The 14,703-nt window shown below is 42.2% G+C and overlaps 1 protein-coding gene across 1 annotated transcript in view; it reads left to right on the top strand.

The window, feature by feature from the left end:
* CDH20 (cadherin 20) overlaps window positions 1-14,703 on the top strand; it is a 118,997-nt gene that overhangs the window by 96,785 nt on the left and 7,509 nt on the right. The window contains exons 7-10 of the mRNA XM_069008300.1: window positions 3,464-3,717; window positions 7,073-7,209; window positions 9,700-9,821; window positions 11,734-11,851. Of these exons, the coding sequence (XP_068864401.1) occupies window positions 3,464-3,717; window positions 7,073-7,209; window positions 9,700-9,821; window positions 11,734-11,851 (631 nt within the window). The remainder of the gene's footprint in view (window positions 1-3,463; window positions 3,718-7,072; window positions 7,210-9,699; window positions 9,822-11,733; window positions 11,852-14,703) is intronic.

Raw genomic sequence — 14,703 nt, 5'->3', positions numbered from 1 at the left:
GGCAGCGATATGGGATACACATCATAACGTCACCCCAAGACAGGATCCACTCAAGAAACAAAAAAAACTTCAACTGGTGTCAATACAGAAGGATATCAAAACGGGGGGAGAGGGGAGAGAGAATTTCTAAAATGTCTAAATCAAGAATGAAATCTTATTTTAAAGTAAGAAAATCTTTCCCTTTAATTATTCTTGACAGATTTCCCAAAAATAATTAACACTTCTAGCATGGGCACCAGAAAAGCAGAATTTACAGTTATTGACAAGACTGTTGCTTGTAGTGTTGTGGCGACTTATCAGAGCCTACTAATCCCACAAAATGTAGAGCACCTCCTGAAGATTTACAGTTCCTTCCAAGCTCCCTGCCTGTGAGACTGATGCTCACCCTACCTTCCTTTTCCCCTGCCTTCCCTTTTGCACTGCCCATGGAAGGCAGGGTGGTCGGTTCCCCAGCCAGCACAGCACCCGAGAGATCCCTGCCCTGTCCTGTCCTGCCTTCCTTCCCTGATCAATCACTTTCTCACAGCGGGTCTTGCTAAACTCCCCCCTCCATGGTGCACCTCCCAGTGCCTGTGTCAGCACTGGCAGGAGGACAAGGATGAGGAGCACTTTCCATGGGCTGCCTCTCCTCTTGGCTGTGTTTTACAGCATGTTTTACAGCACACTCAGTTCACAGGAGAAGGCAACATGCTTGCCCTCCCCATGGGACTACACTGGGAAGAAGTTTGAATGCACCCATGGCAGACAAATCTGATGAGGAGGACAGTGGTGTTGAGGCATTACCACAGGAGAGAAACAGGAGGGAAAGTCACCTTTGACAAGGAAGGAGTCTGAGGCAAACAGGAGCATCAAAAATGCAATGGTCTAGCACACTTTTCTGATTTTTCTAGTTTTTCTAACTTGATCTGAGTGAATATATGTTTTAATAATGTAATTGGGTTTAATAACTGTTAAGTGTGTCCGTGATTTAACTGTTCTTTTTATAACTTACCTTTTTTAGTGTACATGCAATGTTTCTCATGCAGTGTTCTTCACATGGGAAATCATTAAATATAATGGCCTCTTTCTTAGTATAGGCTTAGGCACCTTTGTATTGCACATTCCTTGCCAGATGGACAACAAATGTTGCTTGGTCCTGTGATTATATCTTACTGCTATTTTTACAGTGCATAAATATGCAACTGGTAGACAATAATGACTCTGCAGCAGGGATATTACATTTGTAGACCTCACCAAATCCTTGCTGACAAGTGCTATGCCTACAATAGTTGCTGATGTACCAGGTGGAACTAAAGGCAGCAGGAGCAAATTTTGGGTCACCTGTTTGTAGCTGCTGCCACAGACTGCACAGTTTGTGCTGTCTCACTCACTGTACAGCTTCTCCAGCAGTACTGGACCATCATGTCCCCAGCACAAGAAACCAGTTCCCATTCCAGACTTCATCCTTCACTCCCATGTACTAAATGCTGAGTGATTTTCAGTTTCATAATTTCAAGAATGCCAGTCTTTAGTCAGGCATTCCTATGCAGGACATCAGTGCTGTGAAAGCATGAGCTTTAATGTGTCACTGCAACATTTGCACTTCTGGAGAAGGAAGCTGTTGCGGCAGCAGACAAGTACTGAAGACTTGACTGAATTCAGGAGGTGTTTTGAGGCCCATAGTATATACTGCTGCCATGCCTGAGCATGGAAATCTTCTCCTGATGCTGCTTAAACTAGTACACGCCTCACGGCTGCAGAACTGGACACCACTAAGCATGGCGGGAAAGAAATTGGTTGTGAGTGGTGAAGGAGAACTTTACAGTGATGATCTTTGCACCTTTGATTTCCAATTGCTTTGGCATCCTCCTCTTCTGTTTTTCTGCCCATCTCCATGCATCAGTCTGGTGGTTGGCCTTCAGATAGAAAGAGCTGAATAGAATAAGCAAAGGGGTTGGATGGGAGCAGCAGACATTTTGCTGTAATCTGAATGAACTGCTGCTGTGCGTGGCAATTCCATACATGATGCTCAAATCCCTGTGTACAAATAAAGCCACTCTTATTGAAAGCGAGTCATGTAACAAAGAGGGGTATGCCCCACTGGATGACTCTGAGATTAGCCATTTCTTTCCTGGTACAAAGTTTGTCTTGCTCAGAATCTGTGCAAGCTAAGGGAATTCAGCCATGCTGGCTTTCAGCATTAAAACTCCCCAGATGATTCAAGTAAAGGGTTGTGACCATTTAACCACAGCACAATTGCTTTCAACTTCTGACTGCAACTTGAGAAGTGCAGCTGTATCCTCTGTAAGCTGTACTTCATCTGGTGAAATTTTTTTTATATTTTGGACTGATCCTTCCATACTGTTTGTTAAATCCTTTCAGTTATCTCTTACCAAGACTGGTAAGTAGCACATTAAATATGGAATTTTTCATTCAGTTCTAAGAAGGTTTTGGAGAGACCTTATTTTCTTCAGGGATCTCTGAAAAGAAGATGGAAGGAAGATGAAAATTTTATTTATTGAGAGGTTCAGTGTCAGCATTAATTACTTCTATAGCCATGTATACCAAATCAGTATTTTTATCTAGACAGGAAATCAAATTCAGGTAACTACTAACAGAGGAAGCTGGCCCCCTTTATCCATTGTCTCAGGAAGGAAAGAAAAGGGAAAAGGAAACCATTCTCAATCCCTGCTTTAAATAATACTTGAGTATTTAATATTTCACATTTCATATGAAGTGGAAGAGTTCCCACAGGAAGATATCAGGGATTATTTATAATTAAACTGCTTTGAAATTAAACTGTTCTCTAGGCAGGGAGCAGATTCAAATCCTAGCACTCATCATACCTGGACTGTGAACCCGTGTTTAGGATACTTACTGAAAGGAGCAGGTGAAAAAACCTTGCTTCTAGGAAGGATAGATGATGGATAAAAACTGGAACAAGAACTTGAAAGAGAGGCTGACCATGCTCCCTGCTCCCACAGCAGTACTGTATCAGCTTGGCAGACAGGGCTCTCGGACACAAAACTCCGGTGTCTTCAGGGAAAAAAAGAGGATGCTAACTGGGACCTCCACCTCCTGTGTGAGCATCCTTGTTCCTGCCACTAGGAGCAGTTTTGAGGAACCAACTGTTTTACCTTATTTTCAGGTACTCCCATTACTGTCTGTTTCTTCGTGTATTTTTTTCAGAGTGGCATGAAACAGGTTGTGTGAATCACAATGCAGTGGCAGGGTGGCTGCCTATATTTTCATTTTAGCAAGAAGAATGAAAGAATATGTATTTTGAAGTGATCTACAAGTATTTATCCTGGCCTTTTCTGCTCAACTATCAAAGACAGAAAAATTATACAGTGCCATTTCTAATACTACTGTCTTTCAATGCTTTTTCTGCATCTGCAAATATTTATCTTTGTTGCATTTACAATTAAAAGTAATAATGATATGGGTCAGTGTGCCTAATGCTAGATATATTTTTTCTCCTCAGCCTTTAAGTTTTGAGAGCAAGAAAAGCTACACCTTGAAAGTAGAGGGTGCCAACCCTCACCTGGAAATGCGGTTCCTGAACCTGGGTCCGTTCCGTGACACCACCACTGTCCACATCAGTGTGGAGGATGTGGATGAGCCTCCTGTGTTCGAACCCAGCATCTACTTTGTGGAAGTGCCCGAGGATGTGGAGATTGGAACCACCATACAGATCATTTCTGCCAAGGACCCAGATGTGACCAACAACTCCATCAGGTCTGTCCTCTCTTTGTGTGTGGCCCCATGAGCACTCCTTAGTCCATCTGGTTGGCAGGGCAGTGATGGGTGAGAGATACTCTCTCTTTCCAGCCAGTAGTAGCTGTCAGTGGCTTTAGCAAACCAGACCTCACACCCTGAGGGCTCTCTCAAAGCAATGCAGGAGCTCCTCCTGTTCTGTGGTATGGAGGATGTCAGCATCAAGCCTTGCAATGGGCCAGTCAGGCATGTCCTGAGAGTGTACATTAAAAACAAACCCCAGACTGTGACCCTTTGCTGGCACAAAACCTGATGGCATCACTGAGAACCAGCTGCCATCCCGATGGGAAGGTGATCAACTTGCTTGTCCTTTCTCCCCTTTCTGTTTCAAAGCTTGGCCTTGTCAACAGCTCAAACACACAGCTACTTTTGAAGTAGATTGAATACATGCTAATAAATATTAAATAACTGCTGAATTATCTAATGTCTGGTCAAAGATGCAGAGCTAGATATTCCCGTAAGGCGGTAAGAAAGGTAAAGGTGTATTTACAGCCATGGGAGCTTCATAGCTGCAACTCAGAAAGGAACCAAAGGAGCAGATTTGTGTGATCATAGCACTCTTTTCCATAGTGGCTGCCAGCCACTGCCAGCCCCATTTATCCGAGGGGGCTGTTTTTCGAGGCCAGCTCACACAGGAGTTTTCACAACATGCAGCAGCAATTAGTGACTGCACACTGATTATCCCAGCAGGTTGGCTTCTTCTCTCATCTGAGAGTTTTGGGTGTTAAACTGCTGTTTGACTAACCGTGCGTCAGCCCGGCTTCTGAGATGCCTGTGTTCAGGAACAGTCCTGGGAAATACAGGAGGGAGTTGAAACATTGAGTATTAGGAGTTTTTGAAGAAAGTGAAATCCCAATGAGCAATTCTGTGGGCTTCAGCTAGGAGATCTGAGCAGACATAAAGCCTATTCTTCTTAATGGTATTGCACTCTGTGTTGCTGGTCTAATTATTTTTTTTCATCTCTGCTATCTTAATATACCTATCTTTTCTACATTATAAGGTTATCATACTTCTCATGACATTGTCTCAAATTCCTTAGTCAAACTATTATACTGCCTGCATCACAATTTCATTACCCTAAACTTTTCTCCACTCGCATCCTTTTTTGCTGATTACCATCTAGCATTATCCAAACCCTGTAATACAAACAGCTCTCTGCTAATCTGCTTAAAATAGTATAAGAATAATTCTGAGGACTGTCAAAGGGTAGAATTGATCATTGTTATTTTTAATGAGGTTTCTCTTAGTTTTTTTCAGAGCTTTGCAGTGACTACTCTTGATGAATATAAAGCACAGAATCCATCAACAAAGATAAATTTAAAAAAAAAAAAAAAGTTGTAAATATGCACAGACTCTTTTGTAACTCTGTTCCTTGACAACTTCCTTCCTCTTTTCTCCCCACCTTCCTCCTTTTCCACCACCCTTTCTTCCCTCATTCCTTACCTCCTTTTCCCCCATATTGAGGTAAAGAAACAGATGAAAAAATAAGAATAAATGCCATTTTTATGCTCTCTAAAATGCAGATACTAAGAATTAGTTCTTGCCTCTCTTGTGGTCTCCTCCATTCATTCCAACTCAGTGCATTATCAGTCTGGCAATGTTTTAAGCTTGCACTGAATTCACTTTGCACAGGGCAAGGCAAGATAAGAAAGACAATAATACCAGACACATACTTTGTTGCACAAGCTGAAATCCATTTGAAATTTAAAATGTGGTCTGGCTCAAATCCTCATTTTCCCAGCATCCAGTACCTGGCTCCCACACTGTGAAATTCTGATGGTTGGAAATATGCCATGATTGTTGTTAAATGATTCAGGAAGATTATCTAACTAGTACAGTGGAAACAAGTGTGCAGGAGCAGGTACTATTAACAAGAGAACTTAGCTGGAGAATCTAGAAAAAAAATCCACCTGTGCCTCTTGACACCGGTGATTAATTCTGCACCACTAATCACAAGGCTATATTCAATTTCAGATACTCGTTGGCCTTAAACTGTCAGAGAGAAATTCTTTTTATAGCCCTCATACAAGAATAATTATTATACCAAAATATAGGAACACTCATTTCCTAAATAAATCAAATGCCTGAGAAATCTATTTAAGAAGAGATAGAAAGGACTGGGAAGGAAAGGGATACAAACCTGCCATCCCTTCCTCTTTGATTGTTCTGAAAAAGAGTGTAAAAGAATTTCCAAACAACATATCTCAATAGTGTTTTATATCCTGGTTTAATAAGTCCCTACATAAAGATAGGGCTGTCATGCTTGTTCCAGTGAATGCATTCATGCTGAAAGGAGAAAATTCAGAAGAATGAGCCCTGTTCAGTGTCTGGTGTGACTAATGCTTTCAGTTCCCATCCACTCTGATGAAAGAGCCAACAAAAAGAACAGTAGTCTGGGCTCTGTTCTAGGTTGTGACTATTACCTAGGCCAATGTGTGGCTTTGGCCAAGGTATCCCTTACCATGCTAACAGCTGGGAAGGCAACTTGCACAAAGTGCCCTTAAGAGGAAGGCGATGCCTATGAAGGGTACTGAGTATTTCACACACCCTGTGAAATCATCCCTCTGACAGAGTACTGCAGTGACATCTGTCAATCAGCTGCCTCCCTGTCCAGGTTTTCTGGTCTGCAGGCACAACCACAATCCCCCATTCACAGCTGCAAGAAGCTGGTTCCCAGCACAGAACTGACATGACATTGGTCAGGCAGGTTCGGTAATGACGATGAATCAGCCTCACAGAGGGAGCTGTTTTTGTGACTGGATGCTTTGAGAAAGCCATGCATCATCCCCCTTGTGCTGACACAGTGCAATCAGTAGCATGCTCCAGGATGCAGGTGGAGTTATTCCCCTGAAGGAGGAGAGAATGCAGAAGAGCAAGGAAAGGAATGGTTCTTCCTCATCAACCTGGGTGCTCAGAGAATGAGCTGATCTGAAGCCATTTTCATCCTGTCTGAATTTGCCTAGAGACAGGGCATAATTATTTCTCTTTGAAAAAGAAATTATACTCCTCACTGGCAGATTTTCTCTGTAAAGCTGATGTTCCTGTGCTGATCTGTGCCTTACTTTGAGGCTTCTTCCTCTAAACCTTCCTGACTTCCAGCTCCATTCGAGTAGTACTCACTGTTAAATGCCATTAGCCACATGAACTTTTCCAACATGTCACTCTGGACCTATGCAAGTCAAAGGAGCACATAACTAGATTGTGGAAGAATGTGGATCTGCTGTGTACGACACTATCCCCACTGCTGATACTCTGTTGGCTATAACACACAGTTCTCAAAAGGGTTGTGTAATATTTTTCATATGTGCTCTTGCAGATACTCGATTGACAGGAGCAGTGATCCAGGACGGTTCTTTTATGTCGACATTACATCAGGAGCACTGATGACTGCACGACCTCTTGACCGGGAGGACATTTCTTGGCACAATATCACGGTGTTGGCCATGGAGCTGAGTAAGGAGAATGCAGACTGTACATAGATTAAAGAGATACAGTAGACAAAGCAGGCTGAGAGACCTGAATTCAGCAGTTCACATACTGTTATGCACTGAGAGGGAAGCCGTATTAAGTGAATTGCTCTTCTGACATCAACAAGCGAAGACTGCATGTTATTTATTTTTTTTGTGCTCATTTTCACAGGGTGGTGGGAGGCATAGGGGATGGCAATTAAATGCAGGGTCCTTCTTTTTCAATTCATTAGCATTCCAGGAATTTAAAACCCTTCCTGATATGTTTCTGGCAGAGTCCTCTCACTTCAGAAGGGCTAGGCAGCTAAAGCACAAACTGCAGAGGCTGCACAGCTGCTGGAGCTACCTGTCCTACCTGGGAGGATTGAGTGGTGCAGGGACTGGTAGGCAGCAGTGATCCTACACTGCTAGGTCACTAGTTGAAATCTGCTCCGGTTCAGCAGCAAGTAAATGACATCGCCATCTGCTTGCTACATGAATAATTTGGGCCAGAGTGCTTTGGGATCTTCGAGTATGCTGAACTCGTTATGCTTTTGGGTTTTACAATGAGCTAAAACTCAGCTCAGGATTCATCTGTGCCGGGTATTTTTCAAGGCTATGAGAACAAGAAGATGCTCATTTCATAGGGTCAATATGAAAAATTTATCTGAGTTTGAAATACTCACAGACGTGAGCTTCATACAGGAGCTTGGGATATATAAGCAAATAAAAGGTTCACCTAGTCCTCACCTGAAATCTCTTTGGTTCACATAGCTTTTGCTCAGGATCTCTGTTCATCTGTGAGGGGCAGCAGCTTTTTGGCAGTTTGGTGCCAATAGCTGAGTCATTCCTCATGTCTCAGAGAGCTTCCTGCGCATCCAGGCTGCGCCAGAGATGTGGGGTGCTCTAAAAGGAACGAAGTTGCAACAGGCTTGCCCAAAATGCAATCTGCCAGCTTGAAAGCAGGGGGAATGTGTCACAAGAGTTGGAGTGACTCTGCCACATATTTGCAGGCCATTCCACATGATGCCTTTCTGTGCCCTTCTAAGTAGTGAGAGGGGTTCGTGAGACCGTGGGATTTCACCCCCATCTTTTTTGACACGACTTTTATTTTCAGCCACCAATAGCCATTGCAATTCCATGAGCCTGTAAAAGCTGCCTCTGTAGCAGCACTTGAAGGTGAGAGCAATAGGAAAGCATGTCTTCCTTTGGTTCTCTTTCTACCAATCCTCTGTCAGTTTTGCTCTGAACATGGGCAGCACAATATTTTAATTTAGTGAATAGTTTCAAAAAGGTCATAGCTGTGCACTCCTCCTGAATAAAGCCCATAATGCTAAAGGTTAGATCAATATTACTAAGAATGTAAATGCAGGTATTCATCTGCCACAGCGATAGGTGTGTTAGCAAGACGTGTGTATGCATATGTGGGAAGCTGAAGGATTATATTACAAATTAGGGAGGAACAACATAGTTTGAGCATTATCTCAATGCCACAATGTGACACGTTATGGAATACAGTAGATTGAACATTTAAGAAAATTCCAGAGTTTTTGAAAACTCTGTTGTTTATATGAATATATCATTTCTTTCTATAAAGGGAGATATATTTGGAGATAAATGTACAAAGGGCTAAAGCTAAAAATAAGATGAGGATACTAATTTTAAAGAATTTTTTTGATTTTTGCACCTCTTCTGACCCCTTTATGGTTTTTTTTTTTTCTGATTAGAGTTTCATTTTATCATTAAATAAGGGGGGGAAAGATGATTTGGAGCAGAAAAGCACTAAGAAAAACAAATTATTCTGTAGCCACTTAGTTTGGAATTTGTCAAGATATGTGAAAAGATGTACGGATTTACTGGCAAAGAAAGCTAATGAACCAGTGGGACAGAAACATCACAAATGATGTCACGAAGAATGTAAAATTTTCATTGCAGTTTTAAGCTTCACTGAAAGCTTTTCTGTACAATTTCATGTGTTATTACATTTTAAACCTCTCAGTACAAGGTATCAACTTGTATTTTTGAGTTCAAGGAACGTAAATTCTGAGCAAAAGTATATCTAAACTGGGGAATTGCCATTTTTAACAAGTTCTAAATAACAAGTCTGTCCTTAAAACAGTACCTTCCTAGTTCATGCCACCAGTAGGGAGGCTCAACAAACAGTACTGCCCAGTTGAAGGGCAATAAAAAAAATACAGGGCATTGTCTAAAACTTTTGTTGCAGAAATAGTTCATTGGACTGAAGCAGGTTGAAGTCTTTTACAGAATTTGTTTGTAAAGTATGTGATTAGATGGGAAGCCAGGGTAGACAAAGAGCAGCATTTGCAGCTTCACTCTGAGTCACACAATACCCAAGTCCACACAGTTCCCGATGGGAAAATGTGATCTAACACAAGCTAGTAGTGGAAAACCTGCTTTACATCTTGAGAAGATTGAGGAGCAGCATCTTCCCCTTCCCATATGTTGCCTTTCTTTACGTTATACCTTCTTCTTCCAGATAACCCCTCACAGGTGGGCAGCGTCTCTGTGACGGTGAAAGTCCTGGATGTGAATGATAACGCCCCAGAGTTTGCAAGATTTTACGAAGCTTTTGTTTGTGAAAATGCCAAAGCAGGCCAGGTGAGAAGTGCTTGTAACACCAGGGGTTGGAAAGGGGATGCTGTCCTACATGGAGGCAGCATGCCAGGAAGGGTGAGTGCTGGAAAGAGGGCTCAGCTGCCCACACGTTTCATCAGAACTCTCATCAGCAGCCATCTGTGCTTCATTCCAAAGGCAAGCATATCACACTGGAAGGAGCATCGTATACAGCACCTCTTGTTTCTTCCACATGTCTTCTCTTCTCCCACAGTAGATTCTAGGCTCACTGCACAATGCATTTCATAGCTGAAATAAAGCCTTCCCTTAGGCATGTGCCAGCAGGCGAACACCCAGTGTGTCCTGTAGCAGCATCAAAGAAAGAAGTGTTATGAGAAGTGCCACAGAATCAGCCCAGGCCACGTGTGACAGACAAGACTTACTAATAAAAGTTTTAAGAGCCTTAAGCTCTTAAAACTGGACTTATGGGAGCTGGACACAACTTACTACATCAGATTCAAAGGGTTCCCAAGCAGAACATGTTCTGCTGTGAACTGGAGGTGACAGAGAGTCAAAAGCAACACAAGACTTCCTGTTCCACACACTCTAAACTCTTCAAGCAAGCAGCAAAAACTCTTTGCTCCTCTCCCTTCTGAAACCCCATCAAAGCCCTTGAACAAGGTCACCAGTGCCAGAGATGGACATGAGCTCCCTCTCAGACCCTTGGATCTGCTGCAAGCTCTCCTGCTGATCGTTTGTGGGGAGCCTCCTCTTGCTCCACCACCAGGGTCTGGTCCACGGTGGGGACTGGTGCCTCCTAATGCAAAGCTGACTAGCAGAGTTTAAACACACAGACACACCTGTCATGATCTCTGAAGGAAAAATTATGCAAGTAATATTACTGTGTGTTTGCTGAAGCTTCTCCCAGCTGTGTGAAGCAGAATGAAACAGCTGATCGCTCCTGGGGTAACTGTCCTTACAACTATCATATATAGGATATTTTCATCTCACCAATTTACAGACGTTCTTAACAATATAGGCAACAGAAATCATTGCCTAGACCTTTTTTCCTGGTTTTGAAGGGTGGGTGTCCTAAGTAATAAACTTTCTGAGTTCATTATTATTATGAATCCTAATTTGGACTACTTTCTTCAGCAGAGAACGCTAAATTCTATTGCCACATTTTTAAAAGTTCTGAAATCAGTTTTAAGGTGGTGAATAAGACTTTATGGGCCTGACATTTGCCTTTGAATCCCAAAATAACTTTCAAGTTAAAAAATCCAGGTGAAGATTTGTTCCTTGTCCAAAAAGGTGCCAGAATGTTTATTCAGACAGAGCTCATTGTGCTTCAAGCTGTTAGACCTACTTTACAAAGCCCCTATAAGTGAAGTAACAAATCTCTTTCTTGATTTAGCATTGTCTTAGTCCCTTTAGTTTGGTGTTATTTATTGCATATGCAGAGCTTCTGCATGGTTGGCTTTTCTCTCTTTCCACTGACATCTTGGGAGAAATTTTATTGATTTAAAACTAAAAGAGTGGCAAAATAATCAACCTGAAGTCCTTTTCTACCTGCATAATGAAGCTGAAATTAAGTATGGGCTTTCTTACAAGCTCTTTAATGCACAATGAATCTTCTGAAAAACCTGGGCCCCCAAAAGAAAGAAATGTGCAACAGAAGATAGGAATACATGAGAGGAAAGCATCTGTTATTTGAAGCAAACTGAATATCTCCTCCTTTGTTTAAAAGTGATATGCATGACCACAGCAAAATAGGTGATGCCTGCAAACTTTTGAGTCTCTTCTTGAGAGAAGATCATACCTCTGGAAGGCAATTTTTTTCAAATGATCCAGTTGCTTATATTTACAGATATAAAATACATGTTATCTGTTTGATTGTTGTTTATATTATAAATATTTTGCTTCTCACCTGTTTCTGCTTTTCTCTTGTGTTCCGTAGCTGATCCAGACAGTGAGTGCCATCGACAGGGATGACCCACAGGAAGGTCAGCACTTCTACTACAGCCTGGCTCCAGAGGCAGCCAACAACCCCAATTTTACTCTAAGGGACAATCAAGGTAATCAGAGTGGACACAGACAGTTAGCTACTCTAATTTCTAATGCCTGAGTTGGACTTGAGAAGCTGTGACTTACAGTGGGTGATAAGACTGCCATTTCAAATAATACCAAGTGACACCTGCTCCTTAAAGGCAGTAATAAAATGACATATTACTTAATACACTTGAAGATTATATGATATTTTCATCTCCATAAATATTCTCTAGCAATAGGCCCTTTTTTCTTTTTCAAGGAAATGTGCCAGTGTTTTGTGCAAATTCAGGTCTTTTGGTCAGGCTGCAGGCATCTCGGATTATCGGAGTGGAAATTGCATTCGCTCAAAAGGAGATGCTTAAAGGTAGGATAGTAACTGGAACTAGGAGACAAATCTGAAGGGAATTACACTGCTCTTTTTTTGTACTCTTCATGCTTTCTCCCAGGCATAGAAAAAGGGAAGGTTTTTGTACTGTTCCAGTCTTTTCCCCCAGGCACTTTTTTTCCTTTTCCTTGCACATCCTTATTTCCCTAGAGAGAGAGGGAAGTAGGGAGCACTCGCAGAGCCTTAGGGGGGTAACTTGGTGTTCAGCAAAAGGTCTGTGTAAGATGACCTAAGTAGAAACTGAAACACCAGTGGGAAGACTCATGGCAAATCACTGGCATTTGAACATTGTAATCGGTGGAATTTGATCCTTTTGGGAAAGCCTTGGTGGTTTTGGATCCTGCAGGAATGTCCTGCCATAGCAGGCCTTTGCATGACTGCTGTTGATAGATGATCTCCATGGACAGACAAGGTCTAAAATCAGGTCTGCACCAGCCTTCATTAGGAAAGAGAGATGACCTTGAGTGACCTGGTGCAGAGCTTTGAAAGTCAGTATTGAGGGGCTGGGTTCCAGTAGGAGTTTAGTGTGTAAAGTACCACAAATCAGCAAGTGATTCTAGAATAAATAGGGAGAAAGACTGGCCACCTGCAGCATCCATGGCCAGCCTCCAAGTCTAGCCTTGTTCCCACACATGCCTGCTTGTCACACTTACTTCCATTAGCCCCTACCTGGGCCTCTCCAGGCATATGAAAGAACAACACAAAGGCTTATAAAGAAGCCCGTGCCTTCATTAACCAAGCATGTCTTAAAACATGCTACTTGCAGTGTCTGGAGCCCTCCTCAACAACACACTAATGCTCTTTTCATCCCAAAAGTGTTTTGTTCTATAGTGTCCCTGAAGTGTCCCCACACAATTTCTTGCATTTTTATCCCCTTCTTTCTCTCATTGTCTCTTTTATTTTTGAGTATATCTTGCCAAAATAAATGAACAAATATAACACAACTATTGCTCAAGCATTTGGCAAACCAAGCTCATTTCATCCTCAAGGCATTGTTCTAAAAAAAGAAACTCACAAAAAATTCCAGCATCAGATGCACTTTTTCTGTCTAAGGCCATACTTGCAATAATTTATAGTGACAGCAGTGACTGAATGGCTGCGCCTCCCACTCTCTATAAAATAGCAGTTTTCCATATATATATATATATATATATATCAGTCACATCACAAGAAGCCTATGTTATTATTAATTACTAATTTGAAATAAAAATGTTAAGTATCAAACCCTTGACTATTTGAATTGTCCACATTTTGGTCACCATAGTATAAGAAGCACATTAAGCTATTAGAGAGTGTCCATGAGGATGGTGAAAGGTTTGAGGGGAAGCCGTACGAGGAGCAGCTGGGGTCACTTGGTCTGTTCAGCCTGGAGGAGACTGAGGGGTGACCTGATTGCAGTCTATAATTTCCTTGTGAGGGGAAGCAGAGTGGCAGGTACCAACCTCTTCTCTCTGGTGACCAGTGACAGGACTCGACACAACAGCATGAAACTGAGTCAGGGGAGGTTTAGGTTGGATACGATGAACAAGTTTTTCACCCAGAGGCTGTTTGAGCACTGGAAAGGTTCCCCAGGGAAGTGGTCACAGCACCAAACTTGTCTCAGTTCAAGAAGAGTTTGGGCAAAGCTCTCAGGCACATGATGTGACTCTTGGGATGTCCTGTACAGGGCCAGGAGTTGGATTCAGTGATCCTGATGGGTCCCATACGACTCAGCATATTCTATGATTCTATGATTGAGGGCTTATTTACTGCCTCAGCAATTTGGAGTGCAGTAGTCATGTCAATAAAAGTAATTTATGTTTGTACTTTCATCTAGGGGCCACTAAGAACTATATAAATCACATAACTTAGGCACAGAGGGAGTAGCTATACTGTTTGTCACAGGGTGGCTAGACAAGAAACAGAACACACTTTGCTAGTCACAGCCTGTGCCCATAAACACGAGACAGGAATGCTTCCCAGGCTGTGGGAAGGCACTGTTAAGATTAGCAGTTGTGCTGATTACTTGGTGGTCCAATATAGCAGTAAGAGAAACTGCAAGATGTATAACCTTCTTGGCAACAATTAAAACCTTGATTTATACGGAGCAACAGATAGATCACAGTTTGCATTCTGATGAGCTGTTTTACATATTATTTTGGTCCGTGTAATTTTAGTCTCTGAGAACTTCTTCACTCCATTCTTTGCATATCTTCAGCAGACAGAGGAATCCTATTGTTCTCCTTTATAGCTGGGGATCTGGGGCAAGGAGAAATTAAGCTACTTACACGCTGGGTTCTCTTTGAGTTCAGTAAAATCAGTGAGACATAGACATGTTAAGTAGCTGCAATGATCTGGGCACAAATGTCTTCCCAAGCCCTTAAAGGATATATGTGATGAAGCAGGGAATTGAGCTGGAGTCTCCCTTCTCTTCCATGTCTGCTGTAGGGCATTGGCAAGCCATCTTCCCCCACTTCTAAGTCCAGATGAGACTATGCTGGGAAAAAGTTAGGA

Source organism: Aphelocoma coerulescens, chromosome 2 (genome assembly GCF_041296385.1).
Source record: "Aphelocoma coerulescens isolate FSJ_1873_10779 chromosome 2, UR_Acoe_1.0, whole genome shotgun sequence".
Classification (NCBI taxonomy): Eukaryota; Metazoa; Chordata; class Aves; order Passeriformes; family Corvidae; genus Aphelocoma; species Aphelocoma coerulescens.
This window is presented reverse-complemented; position numbering and strand designations above follow the sequence as displayed.